Here is a 13,184-nt window from a genome sequence, read left to right as displayed (position 1 = left end):
TGAAACATGCTACTTGAGTAAGAAATAGACTAACCTTCTGGGGTATCTCCCATCCAGCGTTCACTTTCTCTGAAATTCCACGCATGCTGTGCTGTCTGTCAATACATATTAACAGCTAATCTCTTTACAGCTAGAAAATTGCTCTTTAGACCTCCAATTTACTTAACAGCTGCCAATCCAAGTTGCCTCCACTTGCTTCTATCCATCTCCGATGTCAGTGAGATATTGAATCGCCTGGAGCCAGGCACTTTGCACAGATGACAAATGTGTTGGATGTTAAATGCAGAACCTGCTCATGTAAAAGAGATGTTTGATCAGCAGTTTTCAAAACGGGACACAGGACCACCAGCCTTGGAATTGGCCTGGTAGGATCTCTGGGGCAGCTGTCAAGAGCACGTACTGGGGACAACCAGACCCGCTGAGTCAGAATTTCTCAGGGTGGTGTCTAGGAGTCCACATTTCACTAAACGCCCATGTGATTCTTAAACACGCTGAAGACTGAGAGGTGCTGCTAGACAGAAGAAGGCAGGGTAGCGTGCTTGGTGTACTGCTGGCCACTACTGAAGCCACAGGCTGCGATGCTTATAATGACAGAGAGAAGTCCTGTTTACAGAGTGCCTGCTACGTGCGAGGCACCACACTAAGCACTTTCCTTGTAGGCTCTCCCTGAATCCTTTCAACAACCCTGAAAGGTAGACACAAGAGTCCCAATTATTGTCCCCATTTTCCAGATGGGGGAACTAAGACCTCAAGAGATCAAGTGATTTGGGCAAAATGTTAGTAGTAGGGACATTCTGGTGAGTCTAGGAGGAGAATCAGAAAGAGAATCAATGAAGCCAGTTGGTCCAGGGAGGGAGAGACCAAAAGGAGAAGCTGGTGCGTCATGGCCCTACCTTAGAAGATCATCACCCTCTAGGAGGCCAATCGGGGTGGGGTGCTGTCAGCCACCTAGGCTGGGAGAGGGGTGAGCCACTTGAGGAGTGGGCTCTTCCTCCTACCTCCTGGCTGCCAGCAGTGACTTCCGAGGGCCCCAAAGCATCAGTCAGCCAGGTGTACATTCCACCCACCCTCTGACTTCTGCTTTCCCAGGAAATCCAGCCTCCCAAGCAGTGTGGGAGCCACATCCCTTCCCCACCATTGTCCCTGTTCCGGGCTTCCATTCATCGGACACCGGTCCAGCTTGGCAGCAGCCCCATCCCTGCACCCTGCCCAAGCCTCCGGAAGTCCAAACAGCTGATCTGAGATGGAAATGAACCCTCTCCAGCCGCACCTGGCCAGGCTGAAAGGGAGCCCTGGCGGCACGCACCCTGCGACAAACCCTCCCAAAGCAGCCCTTGGCAACAGCACCCTCTCAAATGAGTCCCCTCCTCCTGCTTCCTGGCCTCACCATTCAGGTGGAAAGTGCCAGTCCCCCCCCCCCCCACCAACACTCGTCAAACGCTGTTGCAGACACCCCGAGCCCATTTCCACCCGGTGCCAAGCTCCCCAGATGCTTGTCTCTTGGCCTCCGGCCTCTGGGCTGATACTGAGCTCTTGTATTGCAGCTGCAGGATCTGTGCCAAAAACCCTCCATGGGAAGATGGGCTGGGGCTGTAGGTTTAGGCACCAGGAACCCCAAGCCAGCTCATCAGCTATTTTTCAGCCTTTAAAATCCATGCCATCCCAGGATCATTCTTCATCCATTCATTCAGCAAAGCTTTGAGTGTCTCACTTGTCCAGGGCACTGAGGTTACAAGAGTGAACAAAAAAGTGAAAACCACCTGCCCTCTCAGCGTTTATGTTCTGGAAGGGGAGAGACACATAAAATGAGCAGATTGTGAGGAGAGTGTTAGAAGGAGGTATGACAAAGAAAAGTGAAGCAGGAAAGGGGATGTAGATGGGGATGGGGAGAGCCGAGGTTCTCATGGTAACAACTGCATTCTGGAACTTCTGCAGCCTGGCCTGAATTTTTCTTCCCCTCTCTTGCTTACAGTTCTGTTAACTGAGCCGGGCAGCTGGGCAGGAGGCAATAGTGGTGGGAGCTGCTCGGAACAGCCAGTTGCAAGAGGGCACCTCCTGACTAGCATCACACACCTGGTGGCCCTCAGGCAAACCCAGCCTAAACAAGTTTTTTAAAAATTTTAAAAACACCATTTAAAAAATTTTTAAATTATAGCTAACGTTCAAGAACGCAGATTACACAGAAGATCGGGTCTTCTGGCTTACCTTGAGAATCTGAAATGTCCTGAAAGACCAGTTCCCCATTTCCTCATGCCAACATGAGTGAGATTTAAGTGGCATCTCTTACCTTCTGTGGTCCAGGGGCTCCCTGCTGTCTCCGGAGGGCAACTGGGTTTGTCACCTAAACCCAGGTCACCAAATTTAAACCCTGGATACAAAGGAAGGATCTTAACCAATAGTCTGAAGCAACCCTCTGCTTGCTTGTTTCTGCTTACAAAGCTCCCAAGGTCAGAACGCAGCTCAGAGCCTTAGCCTCACCTGTGGCCTTGTCAGCTGAGCCTGGCTCGGGGGCTGCGTCCAGAGGTCAGCACCCTCCATCGCCCAGGGTCTCCTGTACCCCTGCCTCACCTTCCAGAGCTCAAAATTCTTCCCATTCCTTGTACCTTTTCCTTTGCTTTGGAAAGATAAGTAAAGCTCCTGCAGAGATTCAGTCCTTGTAATCAAACAGGTGATTCCCTAGTGACAAGCTGAAACCCTAAGAAACCAACTTCCCTGGCAATGTTACATCACTTCTTTCCTAAACTCTTTAAGGTTTGTAACAGGTGCAGACTAGATCGTTTCTTGAAAGGCTCAATATTTTTCTCCTTTATTTCCTAAACATAAATGTTTTTAAGCATTATAGACTTCCTAGTGGTTCCCTAAGGATGCAGCCAAAGATGTCAGAACTGTGGCCTTCTAGACCTTTGATCTCTGGCCCTACAGAATGGAAAAACCCTTTGTCTCAAATCTGAAGACAGGAAGGTGGAACTTGCCCAAGATCCCACACCAGTCACTCCTCAAGTCCACTGTGTGCTTTAGTTTACAGCTGCTGGCATCGGAGCCTCTAAGGCAGTAGGCCCCACCTGGGCAGCTTTCGAATACCCAGGGAGCTGGTCACACACCCAGAGCAATCACATCAGAGCTCTGGGGTGGGCCCCTGGCCCCAGTGGTATCTAAAGCTCCCCTGTGAGCTCCCGGGGTTGAGACCCATGGCTCCAGCGCCTGCCCTGGCAATGGTAACTCCCAGGTGGGCCTGCAGACCCTGAGGGGGCTGCACAGTGCAGGGTCTCCAGGCACAACCTGCCTGGATTTGAACCCCAGCCCCAGCTCCCAGCTCCCTAAGCTCAAGCAACTTACTTAATTCTCCCTGTGCCTCAGTTTCATCATCCGTAAGCTGGGGGTACTGATGTACCTATCTGTCAACTGTGAGGCTTTAACAGTGGCTGGTACATAGTAAGTGCTCAGTAAATGGTAGCTACTATAAATATGGGCCTCTTTTTCCCTCTGGATGTGGTTTCTTCAGTGATTCCTCGTGACTAGCCTTTCTCATGAGAGTTTAGGAGTTTCTATACCAGAAGGAAATATAATGGAATCATAGCAAATCAGACCATTGGGTTTTCCTCTCCCTCTTCTGGTTCTAAAATCAACAGGGTGATGGCAGTGCCACTGAGATGCTTGAAGGGGTTCTGTATTAGGATTATTCAAGTGGACAGTTGTTAATGGCAGCTTCTGCCTTCAAATTTACCTTTTTCTCCAGGTTTCCATTTCTCTGCATCTCCCCAACCCAGGGCTGTAAAATGGACCGGTTGCTCCTCCCTCCCTTTGGGTTCTTGTGTCTGAAAGAAATTGTAAACACCACAGAAGATGTTTTAACTTAAGGGAAACCAGCTTGCCTTCCTTTCAGGATGAAATGTAATAGTTTTAAAGACTTTTTCAAATGTCCCCTAAATTTGGTCCTTAAACTAATTATAGTTGCCGTTTTAAATGTCTGAATTAAAAAGAGACATCTACAATGAGCACGCAGGACCCGGCCCAGAGCCTGTAGCCATATTCACAGTTTCCTAGAGTCAGCCCTCCTCTGCCCTAATTTATGTTCTGGGGAGATCAGAGGGAGGTGCAGGCGGTCGGGGCTGGAGCTGGAGCTAGAGGTAGAGGTAGAGGGAGGAGCTGCTTGGCGGCCGACGCCCAGTTCAGCTCTGTGTTCTGTAATTAAGAGTTGCTCTGACCTGGTGAAAGATGTCCGATTACAGGCCTTTCCTCGGCGTGTGAAGATGTGGTTCTCAAAGTGTGGTCCCTGGACCAGCAGCATCTGCATCCCCTGATGTTCTGGGCTAAGCTGTGCCCCACACCCCCATACCTCAGAATGTAATCCTGTTTAGGGACAGGGCCTTTAAACAGGTGACAACTAAACCAAGGTCATTAGAGTGGGCCCTAATCCAGTGGACTGGTGTCCTTGTAAGAAGAGGAAGAGACGCGGCAGGTAAAGATGCACAGACGGACGACCCTGTGAGAAGGCAGACGTATGCAAGCCCAGGCGAGGCCTCAGGAGACTGAGAAAGGTCGTCTCTGCCGCGCAAGCCGCTCGGTCTGTGCTGTTTGGCTGTGGCGGCCCTAGCAGACTGATAAGCCGAGAACTGGCTAGAAATGCACATTCTCAGGCCCAATCCTCCTGATTTGGAAACTTGGGGTGGGAGCCAGCAAACTGCATTTTAACAGGCCCTCCAGGGGGCGGCCATGCATGCTAAAGGCTGAGAAACAGTACTGTTAATACCTGGTGGGAACCAGTCCAGAAAAAGATGACACGTGGTTGGAAGTAAGAGCTGGTCTGCTAAATATAAATCTTCCTTTAGGAGGCTCTGGAGAAGTCCTGGTGGGATCCTTAAGTGGGACGGTGGGTGTGAAAGTGTCCTTTGAATGCTGAAGTGTTCTGTGGACATTGGGTGGTGGTGACGCCTAACACTAGTATTCGGTGAAGAAAGCAACCCTCTGAAAACTCTAACAGGAGCAAATTGAATCCAGAAATCTCCCTCCTCGACTGAAATTTCTGTCTCTTAAGATCTTGTACATTTTCTGCCCCAAGCAATTGGAATGTTTCTCCTTCCCAAGAACAAAAGCAAGGAGATTTAATCACATTTACCCTTTTGTCCCTGCTCCTAGGAAGCCCACCTCTAGAAAAGATCCTTAATCACAGCCCTCTTAGATTTGTTTTTTCCTATTTCAGTTGTATACTACACATATCCTCTGTTATGGTCTCTTCAAATACCTTTGAGAAAAGAAAAAAGGGAGAGAAAGGGAATAAAAAAGGGAAAAGATTGATTTCACAGCTCAGATAATTATCAGAACAACAAACCTTGTTTGTAAAATTGATAAACAACTGGAGAAGGCAGATGTTTCTTCCAGTGACAAGGGAGCAAACTGTTCATCAGTGAGTGCTCGTCACCCCCCTGTCTTCCTGATTCCCCAACTGGTACTCAGGGAACCTCTTAGTTGCTAGAGAGTTGGGACTATTACAGAAGCTCCTGTGAACCCTGCTTGGGGACAACTGTGGAGGTGACATGATCAGCTTTGCATTTTCCTTAAGGTTAGAAATCACTATTTACCTGATCACAGTTTCTAACTGGCTCTTGACCCTAGTAACAAAAATGGAAATATCTGGAACAGCCCAGGCTGCTATGCAAAATCTCTACCGGAAAAGCGAACCCTCCTACTCTGTTGGTGGAAATGTAATATGGTGTAGCCACTGTGGGGAACAGTATGGAGGTTCTTTAAAAAACTAAAAACAGAGTTACCATATGACTCAGCAATGCCATTCCTGGGCATATATCCAGAAAAGAAAGATGAAAACTCTAATTCAAAAAGGTACATGCACCCTAATGTTCATAGCAGCACTATTTACAGTAGCCAAGACATGGAAGCAACTCATGTCCACTGACAGATGACTGGATAAAGAAGTTGTGGTGTATCTATATACAATGGCATACTACTCAGCCATGAGAAAGAATGAAATAATGCTACTTGTAGCAACATGGTTGGACCTAGGGATATTAAACTAAGTGAAATAACTCATAGAATGACAAATATATAGTATCACTTATATGTGGTATATATATCACTTATATATCACTAAAAAAATGATACAAATGAACTTATTTACAGAACAAAAACAGACTCACAGACATAAAAAACAAACTTATGGTTACCAAAGTGGAAAGGGAGGGGATAAATTAGGAGTTTGGGATTAAGAGATACACATTACTAGATATAAAACAGATAAACAACAAGGACCTACTACTGTATAGCACAGGGAATGATATTCGATATCCTGTAATACCCTATAATGGAAAAGAATCTGAAAAAGTCTATGTGTGTGTGTATATATATGTATATATATAAAAAACTGAACCACTTTGCTGTATGCCTGAAACTAACAACACTGTAAATCAACTATACTTTAATAAAAATAAATAACATTTTAAAAAAGAAAGCAATCTCTCCTGCCCCATCTTGGCAACAGTGGTGAAGCCTTCCTCCCTTCCTCTGACCCGTCCATCCAGGCATCCCCTTGAATCTTGGTTTGAGAAACTTGGATTAAAGCATCCACATATATAACTCCCAGGGGTCTGAGTTGTGTATGAGAACTAAATTAATTTCACATTTTTATTTTGTGTTTTTATTTGTATTTGTGTAAAAGTTAAAGCATTTCTGGATTATCGGGGCCACCCCTGATAACCTAGTCCTGCCACGTGAGATTATGGCATATGTGTTCACTGATTGTCTCAATGGTACCACGTAGCTCCGTTTTTATTGTCTTGGGCTAATTAGAAATAGGCAGAGACAAGAAATACATAAATGATGCATTTGTACCAAGTAAAAGTCACGTGCTATTACAGGGTGCTGGATTTTACAGTAACTAGAAAGGAGAAGGTGGTGGGAAAGAAAGTGAGGAGCACTGAGAGGAGGGACGCCTTACTGCAAAGAGCCTGTCCCAGGTGGACAGCAAGCACCCTGCCTGTTTTAAGCGGGGCTTTGGTTCCAGTAAAACAACATCATCCGTCAGGTTAATGTTGTTCATTTGAATGTTTCTGTTTGTTTTGGTCTTGTAGTTGTATACCTAGTTTTATATTTATGCGTATTTTAGTAACATTGTATTTTAATAGGTTAAGTCAACACTAGCCTGGAATTATTTTAAAATAAAAAGGTAAAACAAGTTAAAACGTTTTGTTAAAAATTTCAACATCAGAGGCCTCGGTGAATTTCCTCCTCTGAGAAGGGGCCCGGACACGTCCCAGGATTGAGAATATGCTTATACTCTGAACCTGAGTCCTCCTGAGGGAAATGGTGCTGCCTCGCTGTGGCAGATGCACCATTTGCCACCTAAACTGCCGTGGAGAAGAAGGAAGTGGAAGAGAAAGGAACCTCAAATACCACATTTCAAAGCCCCTTTGAGTTATTTTTTGTCTCTGCAATTGGACGTAAAATGACACTGTGGTATCGTTTCCATTTTTCATGGCTTTGTGGTCCTGAATGCAATATTAACTGACATGCCACCTCCCCAGGGATTCAGATGGCCAGAAAATTGGCTCCAACTGAAAAGAGCGGGGCTGGGGGGTCGGGGAGGGAAAAGGAGATCCTCTCGTTTCTCTGCTCATTTAGCAATTTATTGCCTTCAGAACTGCCCAGCAGTGAGTCAAATGGGCAAAGTTGATGGACCCTTTTTCCTCCCTAGTCCTTCTGTTTCCTTTAGGACAATTTTGGTTTAGTTTGGTTTTTAAGTGCCATGAATGCTCCTTTTAAGTGATGAGTACTGCTCAGAAGTCAGGAAATGCAAAAGTCAGAGTTTTACTATTCAAAATAAATATTAATTGAATGCCATGACCTAGGGCTGGCCTGCAACAAAATTACAGAGCTTTCACCAGAAAGTTGTCTTTGAGATTTCTGGCCTTCTTTTTTGGATTTTTTTTCTTCTTTCATAAGGAATGCATATGTGTTAACTGCTTCCTGCACATTGTACCCCATCCAAATTCTGAACTAGACTTGATCTTATTTTCTAAACGCCAAACCACACCTTTTCTGATTTAATCAGCACCCCTGCAGGCTACGTGGTACTGTTCCCATTTTGCAAGTGATAGAACTGAGGCTTAGAAAGTTAAGGGCCTTGCCCAAGCCTAGGTCTCCTCATCTCAGACCGCAGCTACTTACTGCTCTAACACCCTTTCCTTACTCTTCTGTGTAAAAATATTGTCGTGTATAATGTCAGCTTCTCTTACACATTTATGTTTTACTGTAATTTGCTCAAAGTTAGTGACTGAAGGCCTGGCTCCTGTATTAGTTTCCTAGGACTGCCGTAACAAATTACCACCAACTTGGTGGCTTAAATAACAGGAATTTATTCTCTTACAGGTCTAGAGGCTAGAAGTCCAAAATCAAGGTGTCAGCAGGGCTGTGCTCTCTCTAACGGCTGTATGGGTACACCCTCCCTTCTCCTTCCCCTTTCTGGTTGTTCCCAGCAAGCCTTGGCGAGTCCTGACTTGTAGATACCTCACTCCAGCCTCTGTCATCACCTGCCTTCTCTATGTGTCTCTGAGTCACTGTATTCTCTCCTGATAAGGACACTAGTCCCTGGACGATGGCCCAACTTAACCCAGGATGACCTCATTTAACTAAGCGCATCTATAAAACACCGACTGCCAAATAAGGTCACATTCTGAGGCCCCCCTCCATGAATTTGGGGGGATCACTGTTCATCCGAGTACAGCCTCTACTAAGAATGTTCTGGCATCTATGAACAATTGGGAAGTTTCTCTAGTTAAAGAGGGGCCTCCCTACTGTCCTTATCAAGTATCCCTGAAGAGATCATTAACCAATTCATTCATTCACTCAACAAAGACTTACTGATCATCTACTACGTGACTTGCACTTTTGCAAGCACCGGAGAGGCCGCTGTGGAATGACGAAGTTCACATTTCATGCTACTTATACTAGACAGGGAGACCCCCGTGCCAGTGTGGTCTGGAAGTATGGCAGCACAGGGTGGGCACCGCAGGGCTTCCTCACAGGCTCCAGAACTCACTCGTCATCACTTCCACCACATGCTCCTAGTCAGAGCAAGTCACAGCCAGCTGGAGTCAAGGGGCTGGAGCAATGGACTCTACTTCTTGATGGGCAGAGTGACAGTGTAGGGTTGCAGAGGGGAGTGGCCATCAGGAGGGCACTAGCGACTCCTTTGGGATTTTCCACAGTTACTGGTAAAGCTAAAGTAGCCAAGACACTCTTGTTATTTGCACATGGAACTGTCAAAGCATTAGCACTGTGTCTTGGTTTGCTTCCATCCCTTGAGTGTGGACATTTCCAGTGATGATAACATCGAGTTCAAAGAATTGCTGGGAAGATTAAAGACAATGTATTTCAATAAACTATGAAGGTGCCTTACACAGAGTAGCTCCCCCTACTGTCTGCTGCTGTTTCACACCATCTGATCATCAACATCAAAATCGTTGCCCTGGGGACTATGACAGCAGACAGACACAGAGCCCTAAAGTAGGGTGTAGTGACTTCTCTCCAGTGGCGACCAGGATATCCCTCAATTACCCAGTAAACTCATCAGTGTTCCTAATTTAGGCCCACCCCAGTTGCCCTGTGCACATTCTAAAATGAACTGTACAGATTGTGGTTCAGAGTTGGAAACGCAGGGCCAGCTCTTTGCGTCCCACCCAAGCCTTGGCTCTACCAACTTGGCTGTCCAGGTGGTGGTGGTGGTGTATCACTGATCCTTCTGCATTCTCAGGACTCAAGGCCACCCACAGTCTGGCCCAGAGTGGGTGGTGGCCACACAAGGCCACCCACAGTCTGGCTTGGAGGCGGTGGTGGCCCTGTGGCTCTGAATCCCTGTGAAGCAAGCGTTCGCCCAATTTGAGAAAACCAAGCCTGAAGTACCCAGGGAAACTGCGCTGTAAAGGACACTCAGTGGGAGGGAGTTCAGAGGAAGGAGCCACTCTGCCACTTGTGTGGCAGGACCTTCGTGGATTGTCTGGTTTGTACCAGCAACAGTGGAAAGGGAAGGATCCCAAATGGGAATGGCTGGCACAAAAGGAAAAGAGTGAATAATTGCTTTCTTGGGAGCTCCCTCAGTTCTGAAGGGGGGAGGAGTGGGAAAGAGGCTGGAAAAGTCACTGGTGCTGGACTGTTAGGAACTCAGAAGATGAGCATATGGATGGGGACTCCATTCCTGGGGCAGGGAGCAGCCCCAGAGTGTCTATTCCATAGCCCTGGTGCCTCAGTTTCTCTAAAACTTAATTATTAATCATAATTAATATTAATATCTTTTATATTTAAAAGAAGAGCCACTTTGCATATTCAGGAAGGTAGATGGAGGCATAGCATTAAGCCAAACAACCATAAGGCATCTCCACTCCGTAAAATCTCTGAGTCTCTGGGATTAGAGACCAAGACAGTGGCACATCAGGGCAGCATGGTCTGTGGTCTCCTATTCTAGGTAGACTGTGAGAACTAGTTCAGGTTGCAAGTGAATGGCTTTGGGGGAGAAACTTTTGCTTCTAGAATTTAGAGGAGCACACACATCTTCCCCTGGGCCCCTACTGAGATTGCCAGCATTCTGGCCTGGTACCTCCAGGGCTGAGCCCTTCAGGAAACGGCTGTATCTCCCACGGATGCTGAGCATAGTGCCCTGTACATTGTGAGGTCTGAACACATGCTTGAATGGACAGGTCAATGGAAGAATATGGCAGAGAGGAAAAGCTCAAAGGTAATAAATACTCATATATGGTGGTTCCAAATACTATAATCCAGACTCAAACTGCATTATGCACCAAAGCAAACATACTGACTAATACAACAACAGTCCAGGAGTTGGGGTCTGGTTCCAACAATACACAGACCTAGGTATTCAGATGTCACTGGGAATGCACTCCCTTGTCTTTCAGCTCATCTCTCCTCTGCTCTCTTCATTCTCAGTCTAGTTCTCCCTGCATAGTGGCCCTCCTCCCTGTCTCCAAGCTCCAGGCTGCCATTCTCACAGCTCAGCATCTGGAGAGGAAAAGGAGTTGAGAATGAAAGAAAATGGGTTCCCAGAGGAATACTGAGGCACTGGCACTGAGGAAGCAAAAAGCAACAGATGTCCACAATGATGGCTTATAGCAAAACTGGATCCCCTTGCTTTGAAATAGATCAGTTAAATGCCAAAACTCCATGCTTTCTCCCTGCTGCAATCAAGGTGGGAGTACTAGACATCAGATTAGAGTGGGAAGTGGGCAGCTTTGGTTACCAGGAAGAACTGAGTTTGAATACTGACTCTGTCTCTTCCTGTGTGATCTAAAGCTAGTAACTTAACTTCTCTGAGCCTAAGTGCCCCTTTCTTTCCAGCTAGACTGTCAGCTCCATAAGGGCACTTACCTTGGTGTACGTTTTTCATTACTGCGCCCCCAGTGCCTAGCAGCATGTTACCTAGCACAGTGGCAGGTATTTGATACAGTTAAATAAATTAGTAATGGTTCAAGTGTGCTGTATGGAGAAAAGGAAAACTGTATATGAAGCTCTAGTAAAATGCCAGGCATGTAGACGGTGATGGAAAAGTTACAGGGCTGATCATTATTAATTACTCTCCAAAGGAAGTATGGTGGAACAAACAAAAAATAGTCGAGACAGCTGATGGAGAATTGGAAATGGAGAGGGGTCATTTAGGTTGTCAGCTGGGGCCGCCTTGGCCACCGTGGTTGTTGATGTGGCCAAGTATAAACATCCCACACAAGTACTGAGTTCCTATTCCTCTGTGTCCCCTCTGCAGCCGGAGCTCTCCAACACGGCCGTCCTGCACCAGATGCGGCGGGACCAGGTCACAGACACGTGCCGCGCCAACAGCGCCATGAGCCGCAAGCGGCGGGTGCTGACCCCCAACGACCTGAAGCACCTGGTGGTGGATGAGGACCACGAGCTCATCTACTGCTACGTGCCCAAGGTGGCGTGTACCAACTGGAAGCGGCTCATGATGGTCCTGACCGGGCGGGGGAAGTACAGCGACCCCATGGAGATCCCGGCCAACGAGGCGCACGTCTCGGCCAACCTGAAGACCCTGAACCAATACAGCATCCCCGAAATCAACCACCGCTTGAAAAGCTACATGAAGTTCCTGTTCGTCCGGGAGCCCTTCGAGAGGCTGGTGTCCGCCTACCGGAACAAGTTCACGCAGAAGTACAACACCTCCTTCCACAAGCGCTACGGCACCAAGATCATCAAGCGGCAGCGCAAGAACGCCACGCAGGAGGCGCTGCGCAGAGGCGACGATGTCAAGTTCGAGGAGTTCGTGGCGTACCTCATCGACCCGCACACCCAGCGCGAGGAGCCCTTCAACGAGCACTGGCAGACCGTCTACTCCCTCTGCCACCCGTGCCACATCCACTACGACCTCGTGGGCAAGTACGAGACGCTGGAGGAGGATTCCAACTACGTCCTGCAGCTGGCGGGAGTGGGCAGCTACCTGAAGTTCCCCAGCTACGCCAAGTCCACGAGAACTACTGACGAAATGACCACAGAGTTCTTCCAGAACATCAGCTCAGAGCACCAGACACAGCTGTATGAAGTCTACAAACTCGATTTTTTAATGTTCAATTACTCAGTGCCAAGCTACCTGAAATTGGAATAAAGGGCGGGGGTGGGGAGAGGGAGAGAATCCTGCTTTTTAATTTAAGATTTTTATTTGTCAAAAGAATTATATGGATATTGGGTTATTTTGTAAATTAATATTTCTTTGGGGGTGATGCTGCGAGCAGCATAGTGAGAATTATTTAAAATCCTTAGTAGGGAAAGACGGCTGTCTTTGCAGGGGAATAGGATGGGTGTCCTTGTTTTTAGACGTGAATACTGCAACACTGTCTCAGAGGTTTCTTTGCATTCTGGTGAAGTCCAGGAATCGCGCATCCCATAAATTCTAATTAATGTTATTTATAGTTATTTAAACATGGTCTCTGTACAGATTTCTTTCTGTGGCAGCAAGATTCTAATGTCTTTGGAGAAGAAATCTATGTTTCGTTCTATGCTTACAACAGCTCATGTGGGGGCATAAATGTTCTCCTTATGAACCGCTCAGCGAGTCACTGTGTGATAACAACCATTGTGATGTCTGTTGATGCCAACATTCTGGAAATTCTGCTCGAAATAAATAGAAAGAGCCATCTTTGCAAGGGACTAATTCC

At 47.0% G+C, this 13,184-nt stretch overlaps 1 protein-coding gene and 1 long non-coding RNA gene across 9 annotated transcripts in view; one reads left to right on the top strand and one right to left on the bottom strand.

Annotated features, from left to right (window-relative positions):
- Positions 1–13,165, top strand: part of CHST11 (carbohydrate sulfotransferase 11) — a 245,495-nt gene extending 232,330 nt beyond the window's left edge. For all 4 annotated transcript variants that reach the window (XM_045506976.2, XM_045506977.2, XM_010970454.2 and 1 more), the window contains one exon: positions 11,780–13,165. In XM_045506976.2, the coding sequence (XP_045362932.1) occupies positions 11,780–12,634 (855 nt within the window). In that variant the 3' untranslated portion in view covers positions 12,635–13,165. The remainder of the gene's footprint in view (positions 1–11,779) is intronic.
- The window catches only part of LOC123612961 (uncharacterized), a 72,813-nt gene that overhangs the window by 14,866 nt on the left and 44,763 nt on the right, over positions 1–13,184 (bottom strand). For 4 of the 5 annotated variants that reach the window (XR_012510694.1, XR_012510692.1, XR_012510693.1 and 1 more), the window contains exons 3-4: positions 3,725–3,815; positions 35–2,368 (exon numbers count right to left, since the gene is read on the bottom strand). This is a non-coding gene — a long non-coding RNA (uncharacterized LOC123612961). The remainder of the gene's footprint in view (positions 1–34; positions 2,369–3,724; positions 3,816–13,184) is intronic. The other variant, XR_006720263.2, reaches the window with a different exon arrangement.

Source organism: Camelus bactrianus, chromosome 12, assembly GCF_048773025.1.
Source record: "Camelus bactrianus isolate YW-2024 breed Bactrian camel chromosome 12, ASM4877302v1, whole genome shotgun sequence".
NCBI classification, from domain to species: domain Eukaryota; kingdom Metazoa; phylum Chordata; class Mammalia; order Artiodactyla; family Camelidae; genus Camelus; species Camelus bactrianus.
This window is presented reverse-complemented; position numbering and strand designations above follow the sequence as displayed.